The 12,253-nt window shown below is 41.2% G+C and overlaps 1 protein-coding gene and 1 long non-coding RNA gene across 2 annotated transcripts; both read right to left on the bottom strand.

Annotated features, from left to right (window-relative positions):
• Positions 1 to 3,518: 3,518 nt before the first annotated feature.
• Positions 3,519 to 5,303, bottom strand: LOC121968552. The gene is made up of 3 exons (XR_006108211.1): positions 4,685 to 5,303; positions 4,273 to 4,536; positions 3,519 to 3,763 (listed from the first exon to the last, which is right to left on the bottom strand). It is a non-coding gene; the product is annotated as an uncharacterized LOC121968552 (long non-coding RNA).
• A 612-nt stretch (positions 5,304 to 5,915) lies between these two features.
• On the bottom strand, positions 5,916 to 6,723 carry LOC122055158. The gene is made up of 2 exons (XM_042616540.1): positions 6,532 to 6,723; positions 5,916 to 6,455 (listed from the first exon to the last, which is right to left on the bottom strand). The coding sequence occupies exons 1-2, from the start codon at positions 6,721 to 6,723 to the stop codon at positions 5,916 to 5,918; spliced, it is 732 nt and encodes a 243-aa protein (XP_042472474.1).
• Positions 6,724 to 12,253: the final 5,530 nt, after the last annotated feature.

Raw genomic sequence — 12,253 nt, forward strand, 5'->3', positions numbered from 1 at the left:
TTGTAGGGGTGGCATCTTTTTCTTTGGATCCGGAGGTAGAAGCTTCCTCTTGATCGGACCTTGATTCTCCTCCATTTGATTTTTCTTGACTTGTGGAGGTAGAAGCTTCTTCCTCCTTTTCTTCTCTTGACTCGGATGTAGAGGCTTCTCCTTCTTCTTGATCCGGTGTCACCAAGGATTGCTCCCCCTCAATCCTAGAGGTGGAGGCTTCATCATCTTGAATATGAAACAAGGAGTATGCTCCCTCCTTGTTCCCTTCGTTGCATTCCCTTGAGGATGAAGCTTCTTGGATTTCCTCTTCTTCGGAGGTTGAGCATCTCTCAACCTCGGAATCCTCCTCTTGGTCTTGCTCCAAAGAGTCTCCCTCTCTGGATACTTCTTGATCTCGTACAGTGGAGGGGATCTCTTCATGAAGCTTGGCCAATTTGCTCCAAAGCTCCTTGGCATCTTCAAATTCTCCAACTTGAGCCAAGATGTGGCTAGGCAATAAGTTGACCAAAAGCTTGGTCACTTTGTCATTTGCCTCGCCCCTTTGAATTTGCTCCAAGCTCCATCTGCTTTTCTTTAGAAGCTTGCCCTTGGAGTTCGTTGGAGCTTTGAAGCCTTCCATTAGAGCAAACCATTGCTCTATCTCCATCATAAGGAAGTTTTCGATTCTTGATCTCCAAGAATCAAAACTTGTGGAAGTGTATGGTGGAGCCACCCTTGTGTCAAATCCAAGTCCATCTTGGAATTGCATCTTGAAGTTGAGCTTGATGAGGTCTTGAACTTGAAGAATTTGCTCCAACTTCTTCACCCTCTAGCTTTTCTTGATATGCTTGACCCTTCCGGCGATGATTCCGGTGAAGAGCGTCCTCGCTCTGATACCACTTGTTAGGACCAAAAGTAGCTAGAGGGGGGGGGGTGAATAGCTCGTCGCGTTCGCTCGGTGCGCTTCGTTGCTTGGCGTTGCTTGTTTCTTCTTGGATGTGCAGCGGAAAATACAGAAACAAATACAAAACGCTAACACTAGGATTTTACTTGGTATCCACCTCACAAGAGGTGACTAATCCAAGGATCCACACCAACGCACACACCCTCTACTATGAATAACACTCCTTTATGGTAACTACCAAAGGCGGAGAAGCCCTACAACACTCTCAATACAAGAAGAAGAAAGGGAAATACAAGTTAAGCAAAAGCTTACAAGATGTGCAGTAAAAACCCTAACCCTAACTTCTTCCTCTTGCAATAGATCCGCCTCTTGACTTGGAAAGCCTCCAAGAACCTTCAAGAACTGGCGATCACGTGCTTGTAGAGAGCTGTGGAGGAGCTGGAATGAATCTGAGAAGAGCTCGTGAAGGGATGCCGAAGACCACGCTCGCCTGCGGCTTTAAACCCGACGCAACGGTCGGATCCCGATCGATTCGAATGTTCCGAATCGATCGGGGAGGCTTGGATCGATCCACGGATCGATTGAGCGCCCCCAGTCGAAAAACGCTACCGGATCGATCCACGGATCGATTCGGCCATTCCAATCGATCCGTGGATCGATCGGGAGACTTGCCTTCCGAATCGATCCACGGATCGATCCGAGCTTTCACTGGAATGATCGGATCGATCCACCGATCGATCCACGGATCGATCCACGGATCGATCCAAGGACTGATTTTGCCCAAAACCAAGTCCCAAACCTCCTAACCAACATCCGGTCAACCTTGACTGTTGGTACATCATGCCTAGCATCCGGTCACTCCCTTGACCTGCCATGACTCCCCACCAAGTGTCCGGTCAATCCCTTTGACCCACTTGGACTTTTACTCGACCTGCCAAGTATCCGGCCACTCCATTGACCTACTTGGACTTCCACCAGATGTCTGGTCAACCTTGACCCATCTGGATTTCCTTCCTTGCCAAGTATCCAGTCAATCCTTTGACCTACTTGGACTTCCCAACACCAGATGTCTGATCATCCTTGATCCATCTGGATTTCCCCTTGCTTGGCTTCACTCACCAGGACTTTCACCTAGCTTCACTCACTAGGGTTTTCCATCTGCCTAGCTTCACTCACTAGGACTTTCACCTGGCTTCACTCACCAGGATTTCCTTCTGCCTAGCTTCACTCACTAGGACTTTCACCTGGCTTCACTCACCAGGATTTCCTTCTGCCTAGCTTCACTCACTAGGACTTTCACCTGGCTTCACTCACCAGGATTTCCTTCTGCCTAGCTTCACTCACTAGGACTTTCACCTGGCTTCACTCACCAGGATTTCCTTCTGCCTAGCTTCACTCACTAGGACTTTCACCTGGCTTCACTCACCAGGATTTCCTTCTGCCTAGCTTCACTCACTAGGACTTCCATCTGCCTAACTTGCCAGTTAGGACTTCCCAGTCAAGTATCCAGTCAACCTTGACCTACTTGACTCTTCTTCAATCAATATCTTATTGTCAAACATCTAAACCCTAACCAAGACTCAGCTTGGTTAACCAGGTCACCCTTGACCTGAAGGATATTGCACCAACAGGACTTTCACAATCAAGTCTCCTGTCATCCCTGACCTACTTGACTTGTATTCTCATCAACCTAGTCAACCCTTTGACCATCTCGACAACCGGACGATTGTCCTAGCAATCTCCATATATTGTCAAACATCAAAACTCAAATCTCGACTCAAGCTTGACTCAACTCAAGCTTAGTCAAACTGGTCAAACTGGTCAAACTTGACCAAAGGAAATTACCCCAACAAAAGTTAGTTTATTAAATTTGGAAATCCACTTTTTAATACATCATATACCAGCTTCCCTATTTATTTTCTCTCCTCTATAATGTTTAGAGAATGGAATTCATTCTCTAAATTTAGAGAAGTACTGTTCATAAATGCAAAATTTATGCAATAGATAGGGTAGCTGATGCAAAGTGTTTTTAACTATCTTATCTAAAATTTAGGGTAAAATTTTTGAATAGGGTATCTGATGTGAATGCTCTAAATCCAATAGACTTATTTATATAAATTGTCCAAACAAGAATGGAAAGATTAAATATGGCATACAATTATAATCATAGTAATGAATATAATATATTTGAAAATAGTATTTTTACTATTTGATTCATGTCGATTTTGATTGTGATATCAAATATAATAAATTTTAATTGATTAAAATTAACTTAAGATTATTATTATTATTATTATTATTATTATTATCATCATCATCATCATCATCATCATCAGTTGGATGATTGGGTGCAAAATGTGATTTTTTTAGGCTACGTTTGGTAGGACATAATGTAATCCAACTTATAATGTAATCAAATTTGTAATGTAATATAATATAATCAGGATTACATTACTATGTTTGGTGATACTATGAATGTAATCTTTGATTACAAGGGTGATTACATTCCTTTGTTTAGTGTACATTATTTTTGATAATGAATGTAATTCATATTATTGTAAAATGACAAAAATAACCTTATAATAGAATTTAAATAATTTTATTCTTCCTCTCAATTGATAGTGAGGAACATATCTCCCAATTTTGTATTAATACAAAATTTTGTGGTCAGACAAGTAATATCTCCCATGATAGTGAGGAACACAAAAATAACCTTATCATATTTACGTTACTTGGATGCATGCACGGGCTGCTAACTTCCCTGCAAAGGAGCTCCTAGTGAGAAAGCAATGGCATCAAAAGCAGTTCACCTTGCAAAATATCATAATCATATACATGATCCTGCACCACCTTTTCAAAATCTAGAGCAGCATGGCCAAGTAACTAACACTGAAAGAATAAACCAGAGCGCAAGTCAATGAACTATTTGATTTAACAAGAAACAACAAAACTAGCAAGGATAGCATAATTCTGCTACCTATACAAATAATGAATTCCAAGAATGAGCACGTATATATTTTTTAAACAAGATCAAATTAAATCAAACTAAATTTAATCATAGGAACAAAACTAAACTAAAGTAAATCAAATCAAATTTTAATAAACCGAACTTCCCGAGATAAGTGTCAAGAAGGATCTAACATCTAAGTGAATCATTCTTTGTTTTTCCATTTGGAATCTGACAATCAGAAGCATACAACTCTACATAAGGTAGCTAAAGAGCATCAACAACGAAGCAAAAGATTAAATATTTTGACCCTTCTAGAAATTAGTAAGACATAAGTGCTACAAAAAAAATCATGGGCAAAGTGATTTTTCATGTGGATTTGTTTGACTTGTCAAACATGTGAGATAAAGCAATTGAATTGCATGCAAAGACATAAGAGGCAGTGTCAAACCTATTAGAGAAAATAATCTTGCAGAAGGGGCACCATTTGAGTGTGCAGATAGAGCCAAGCCAAGAGGATCAAAAATGTAAAAATAACCTCCAGAAACAATAGTCATGAGGTCACAGAGGAAGTATCCACTAATCATTCCCAGCCCATAGTAAAGAGCACTGCCTTGAACTTTCCATGGTGGAGGCAGGTGCAGACTGCATACTTCTTCCATGCTTAACGTTGTTCCTTCAAAAACAACTGTCAAAGAAGCAGCCTGGAAGTCACCTAAAATATAAAAGATCAAAATCAATTAGGAAAACACTCATGTCTAGCCAGTCAAAAAATTGCCTTCTTCAGTATCTTTACACTAATAAATAAACAGCATTAACCATCAACAAGATGAGATCAAAACTATGCCCAAAGCTATTTTTACCTAAATTCTGTTGGAGCAAAGATTGTCGAGGATGTTCCCGTTTGTCATATATCTGGTGCAATTTCTTTGCTTTGCATTTGTCAGCCAACTCTAAAAGATGTACAAAGTCACTTTCACCATAAATGCCAACAGCTCGCAGATGCTAGCATAATCAATGCATGGCAGGTCCCTAGTTGTCTGCTCATCAACTAATGACAAGTTCCGTAGTGATTGAACACCAAGGATTTTGGCAAGATCATCATTGATACTTGGATGCACAAGATGCTTCTCACCAGGGGAAATGTTCTTCATCCATGCTGCATCATTGTAGACAAGAGCTAAAGCAGGCATCAGTATCCCCAATGAATCAGGAATGAGAAGTGAGTTTATTAACACATCAGGTACATGCTTCTCAGTAAAACAATCAGAAAAAGCTTCCAAAACACGACGAACAAACCCTAACTGTTCAGCAGATAATGGTTCTTCTTTGACATCATGTTGCAGGCGTTGCAGTACATGCACATAATCAGTTGCATCAAAAGTTAACTTGACACCTAATCCAGAAAGTAAAGATTTAAATTTAGATAACTCACAGGGAACAACATAAAGATAAGGGTGGTACTTCACAGGAGAGTCAAATTCAAGCACCATGGGAGATACAAAATTGTCGCCTATATAAACCCAAGGAACATCATCCAAGTATTCTTTAAGAACATGAAATTTATGGGAGCCAACAAATTCCTGTAAATATGAATACATAGACAGGATTTCTCTTGCTAGCACAGCATCAATTGATAGCTCATTCTCTGGCAAAAGTTTTAGTTTATCATAGGAACTCGAAAACTGAATCAACTAAGAACACACAACATCTATACTTGGATTATCCTTCCAGCCAAGCTTTTGCTCAAGGTAAAATGAATGACAATCACCATCAAGAATTCACATTTTAGATGAAACCACCCACATCTGAGATTTTGGCCTAGTACAATTTGGAGATGCCACAAAATTCGCCTATATAATGAATTCCAAGAATGAACACATATATATTTTTTAAACAAGATCAAATTAAATCAAACTAAATTTAATCACAGGAACAAAACCAAACTAAAATAAATCAAAACAAATTTTAATAAACCGAACAAAGTTAACCACTAAGTTTGCATTAAAAACAAAGTTTAGCCACCAAATTCTCTAGGAAATTACAAGTTTAACTTGTCCAAAGAAATTACAACAAAACCTACAAGTCTACGCCTCAAATATCTCCTTTCAATAATGCTTTCACAAAAACTTCTTTCTCATCATCTAGTATGGTGAAGAAAATATCTATAATCTCACGATCACAACCAATTTTTCTTGTCGCTTTGTGTCGCTCCAACATGCTAAGCCCAGGTAACTTTGTTAAAATCTCATTGATTTTCATTCTTTTTTCAGTGCCTTCATCATATTCCAATGCTTTACTTAATCGGTTACTTGCATTGTTAAGTTCTTCCCCAAGAATAGTTGTCGCCTCTCTAATAACATGAGACAAATCTTTAATGCTCTCGGTCTTTCTCCTTTTTGGCTTAGATTTCTCTTCGTTTGATCCAATTATGAAATCTTGGCCATATGAAGCATAATCCCCATCAACGCCTATACTTTTATCATTATCAACTGTAACTTTGTCTATTTCTTCCACAATATCAACAGGAACTTGAGCATCTTTCCCAGATGCACGGTCTCCACCAAAAATGACAGAAAGTTCCTCATAGTAAGCTAATGACTTGTATCTAAATTGTTCTGCATCTCCATGAGTCTATAAAATAAAATTTATATTACTAACTAAACAAAGTAAAATAAAAATAAACCATTTTAATAATAAACTAAATTACCTTAATATATTCATCCCACACGGAATTCTCAGCCGTAATAAGTTTTTTTTCTGAGTCCCAACCAAAACCGCTGCTACCAACTCCATACAACATGTCATGCACAACATTGTGCAGCTTCTGGAAAGTTCTTAACCTTGATTCAATGTGTGGTTTTGCCTTAATTCCATGTCCAGGCAAGCTAACCTCAAGCATTTATTGTAGCTTTAGTCCATGTCCTGGCCTAAAACCTTTCTCATTCTTGTTTCTAAGATCTCCAGCATTATTTAATTGCATCAATGCTTCAATAAGTGCAACATCTTCTATAGTAGACCATTGATGTTTGTTTTTTCCTGATCTTTTTGGGTTGTAAGATTCGCCTGAAGGATTAGAAGTCATGTTCACCTATATCACAAAAAATCAATAGCTCAAATAAAGAGAAATAGCAACCGGCCTTCTATTGAGAAAAGATTACAGAAATGATTGATGATCTACTTTCTACTAATGAATGGAAAATAGAAATAATATTGGTACTGCTTTTATATACATTCCTCCCCCCTTTCGCTCCTATCATTCCACCCAAGTAAACCAACTTTGTTCATAATTTATCAAGTAATCAGGCAGAACCATGAGGCTAAAAAATCTGTAAATCAGCTCCCTTGCTTGAGTACTGAGATAGCACGTACAAAGTTACAAATTACCAATCTGGTAGGGCGTTTAGGAGTTTGTCTGTCTAGTCTAGATGCCACATTTGATTTGAATTAATGAAATGTTAATAAAAGTAAAGTTGGTTACAAATTCATTTTGGTGGTAAACATCCACTTTGATCCACTGACACTTGGTCTAAAAATTCATTTCTATAATATAATCCCACTTGGAAGTACTAACTTCAAAGAAACAGAATAAGGACTATGGTCTTTGTCCATTTACAAAAATTTAATAATTCATAAGAATTACACAAATGATCTCATCTAGATCTTTTCCATTCATTAAACATGTAACGACCCGCCTTCTGGGTACTAGGCTGTAAGGCGAACCGCTACAGTTACGCTAAGCTATACTACTGTAGCTAAATTACTAATGCGGAAAACTGGGCTGAATAAAATTTTTCTTTTACTAAACTATTGGGGTTGCCTCTGTTAACTCTGTGAGAGTGAGATTCCACGTCCCACTACCTTCTAGATGTTCATAGCTAGGCTGAGGAGGCGAAATTGGAGCTTTGGATCGGTCCGTGGAACGATCCATTGAGCCCCACGCGAACACTGGCTGGATCGGTCTGGGGACCGATCCAGTAGAGGCTGGATCGGTCGGCAGACCGATCCAGGTATGCCTGGATCTACTGTATCGCGCTGGATCGGTCGGCAGACCGATCCAGGATGATACAGTATGCTACTGTATCCGTCTGGATCGGTCGGCAGACCGATCCAGTGGCACAGTTCAGCCTCTGATCGGTCTGGAGACCGATCAGAGTCTGATTTCGCCTCTGGAACTCTGATTTCAGCACTCTGGCGTGCCGAAATACCCCATACGACTATCTAATACCTGATAAGCTATTTAAATAACATGTAGAAACATTCTAACAAGGTTAACAGCAGTTTATAATTGACTTGTAGGGTTTAAACATTCTAAGGTTTGAAATACTTGAAATGAGAAACTAAACCACAAGGTGCTAAAGTTCAATTGCTAAGTCCCCTAAGGACCTTTGATTCCAGTTCCTGCCACACACACCACCTTCGCATTGACCTCCAGCCTCCACTGCTAGTCCATTTTCCTTTTACCTGTATCTGCAGTATAAGGAAAATAGTATCTGTAAGCTAAGAGCTTAGTAAGAAACCATCTACCTCACTAAATCATGCATACGATGCAAATATGCTTGTAAATCATGCTTTTGAAAAAAAAACATACTGAAGATGCAAGCATGGCATGGCATGGTATCATACAAGCATGGCATATCTAATACTGAACATATAAACTGAACTTAAAACTAGCATCGAAACTGCACTGAAACAACATGCTGAGCTAAACTATCTAAACTGAAGCTGCAATCAAACTCAACTAGCATAACTGTTTTTGAGTTTTGAAAACTAATACATAATAAGTGAACATAATAAACATACTTTGCGGTGCGCGCATCCCTAACTAGACCCGGGTTTGCAAGTCCCGAATTTAGTAGGGTCTACTAGGTTATCTAAACCTAGCGACTAGGTTATCTGAACCTTACTAGGATATCTGATCCAGTACAGTGCCACTGAAAATAAAATACTGAATAGCTAATGCTGTTTTGCTGAAACTAGGTTATCTGAACCTAGGACTAGGTTATCTGAACCTAGAGGCGACTATGGGAGCCCACCCATTGGATATCTAATCCATATAAGCTGAAATAACTATTTTACTGGTTTAAATGCTTCTAATGCATTTATCTAAGCTGTTAAAATGCCTAAGTTGCATTTTAGCTGATCTAATCATTTTATCGAACACTTGGTGTGCCTAAACCCTCCTCTCCATTAGGGAATCGCTTCTAGGCACCCAACAGCGTCTATGATCCCCAACTGAAGGAGAATAGACGTATTCGGCCCATCTAAAAGCGCTAAACTAATCCCTAATTGGCGAAGAGAGCTAAATACACCCTAGGTATCGATAAAAATCTGCATACATCCTAACTAGAGCATAAAAACTCAAGCGGAAACTATTATACTGCAGGTGAGGGGTTTCTTACCTTCTAATCGTAATTTCTTACGATTCTATTCGCTAGAACTCCGGTGGAGGTGGTCCTCTCGACGATCCGCTCACGTCTTCGCGTTCCTCTCGCGGAGGAGAGCCTCTTTCGTGTAGGAGTCGTCGCCGGAAGATGGCCCTAGGGACCTTGGGGCTTGGTGTGCCGTGCGTGAGGGAGAGGAGAGGGTGGCGTCGGCGTTGAGGGTTTGGAGAGGGAGAAGGTTGCCGAACCAAGCAAAAATAAACCAAACCCACTTAAACCTTCTATTTATATTAAGTGGTTAATTCGGCTAAACCCAACTTAAATATAATCGTTCCCCTTCCCTTTCAGCACAGCCCTGCTGGGTCAACTGGTTATGACATTGTCCCTCTAAACCATAGGTCTCGGGTTCAATCCCCGCCTAGGCCGTTTTACGCTTATATTTCTTTTTGCTACTTCCGCTACTCGGAAAATTCCGGAAAAATATCTAAAAATTCCAGAAAAATCCTAGAATATTTCTAAAATAGTTTTGAGAATTTTCGGGCGTTACAATCCCCCATACCTTATAAAAAGTTCGTCCTCGAACTTAGAACAATTCTGGGTACTTCTGTCTCATGCTGGCTTCTGTCTCCCAAGTTGCCTCATCTGCTGTGTGACTGTGCCAAATGACTTTGACTAATGGTACCTCCTTGTTCCGCAATTTCTTAACTGCTCGGTCTATTATCTGAATAGGCCGACTATCATAGCTGAGGTCCTCGCGGATCTGTACCGACTGGGGCTCAATCACCTGGGTGGCATCTGGGGTATGCTTCTTCAGCATAGAGACATGAAATACATTGTGGACAGCTGACATCTCCTGAGGTAGCTCTAACTCATATGCTACTTTGCCCACTCTCTTCGTGATAAGGTATGGTCCCACGTATCTGGGAGCTAGCTTGCCCTTCTTCCCAAAACGCATTACTCCCCTCATGGGAGCTACTCTGAGGAACACTGAATCCCCAACTGAAAACTCTAAGGGTCTGCGCCGCGTATCAGCATAGCTCTTCTGGCGGCTCTGAGCTGTCTCTATCCTCTGGCGGATCTGCTGTATAGCTGCTGTGGTATCTGCTACTAGATCTGTCTGAAGCTCTAGTTCCTTCTGTTCACCACTCTCATACCAGCAGATTGGAGATCTACACCTCCGCCCATAGAGAGCCTCGTAAGGTGCCATGCCGATAGTGGCCTGATAGCTGTTGTTGTATGCAAACTCTGCTAAACTCAGATATTTGCACCAACTCCCCTTAAAGTCTAGGGCACAAGCTCGGAGCATATCTTCGAGTACCTGATTTACTCGCTCCGTCTGTCCATCTGTCTGAGGATGGAATGCTGTGCTGAACTTTAGCTTTGTACCCAATGCTGACTGTACACACTCCCAGAAGTGTGATGTGAATCGGCTGTCTCTGTCTGAAATGATGGTTCGTGGGACTCCATGTAGTCTGACGATCTCCTGGAGATACAACTGAGCTAGCTTCTCCATGGAGTAGGATATCTTGATAGCTAAAAAGTGGGCTGATTTGGTCAACCTGTCGACTATTACCCAGATGGCATCAAAACCATTCGTGGTTCTGGGTAGTCCCACTATGAAATCCATCGAGATATCCTCCCACTTCCATTCTGGAATCTGTATAGGCTGCAGAACTCGTCGCTGATGTTCTGCCTTGACCCTCTGACAGGTGAGGCAGATGCTAACATATCTGGCGATGTCTCGCTTCATCCCGGGCCACCAAAAACGCTTCTTCAGGTCTTGATACATTTTGGTGGAGCCTGGATGCATCGCGTAGGGAGTCCTGTGAGCCTCATCTAAAATCTGTCTCCGTAGCTCCTCCTGATCTGGAACACAGAGTCTGTCGCCAAAATACAACACCCCGCTATCGGACACTCTGAATTCTCTACTTTCTGATTCTGCTAGCCCTTGCTTGATTTTCTGAATCTCAGGGTCCTGATCCTGAGCTGACTGAATATCACCAAGCAAGGTAGACTCTAAGGTCATAGTAGAGAGCTGTCCCTCGATGAGCTCGAGACCGAAATCCACGATCTCCTTCTGTAGGGGCGGCGACATGGCTGTAAGAGATAATAAGGTAGCACTGGATTTTCTGCTAAGTGCGTCTGCTACCTTATTGGCTTTCCCTGGATGGTAGAGGATGTCTATATCGTAGTCCTTGACCAGCTCAAGCCATCTGCGCTGTCGCATATTCAGATCCTTCTGAGTGAAGAAGTACTTCAGACTCTGATGATCTGTATACACTCTGCACTGAGCTCCATATAAGTAATGTCTCCAAATTTTGAGAGCGAACACTACTGCTGCAAGCTCAAGGTCATGAGTAGGGTAATTCTTCTCATAATCCTTGAGTTGTCTGGAGGCATAGGCAATCACCTTGCCGTTTTGCATCAGTACTGCTCCTAGTCCCAACTTAGAGGCATCACTATAGATGTCAAAGCTGCTGGTGTCGTCTGGTAGAGCCAAAACGGGAGCACTGGTCAACCTCCTTTTTAGCTCGCTGAAGCTGTTCTCACAGTCCTCTGTCCACTGAAATTTCCTGTTCTTCCTGGTAAGAGCTGTCAGTGGGGAGGCTATCCTGGAGAAGTCCTCTACAAACTTCCGGTAATATCCTGCTAATCCCAGAAAGCTCCTGATTTCGCTGGCGTTCTTAGGTCTCTTCCAGTTACTTACTGCTTCTATCTTGCTGGGATCCATCATAATACCATCCTTTGAGATGATGTGACCCAGAAAGGACACCTGATCTAGCCAAAATTCACATTTCGTGAACTTGGCGTAAAGCTGGTTCTGCTGAAGTGTCTGCAATACTAGTTTCAGGTGCTCTGCATGTTCTTCCTGAGTTCCTGAGTAGATAAGAATGTCATCGATAAACACAATAACAAACTTATCTAAATACTCCCTGAATACCCTGTTCATGAGATCCATGAATGTAGCTGGAGCATTGGTCACGCCAAAGGGCATGACCACGAACTCGTAGTGTCCGTATCTGGTTCTGAATGCTGTCTTTGGTATAT

Source organism: Zingiber officinale, chromosome 3B, assembly GCF_018446385.1.
Source record: "Zingiber officinale cultivar Zhangliang chromosome 3B, Zo_v1.1, whole genome shotgun sequence".
NCBI lineage: Eukaryota > Viridiplantae > Streptophyta > Magnoliopsida > Zingiberales > Zingiberaceae > Zingiber > Zingiber officinale.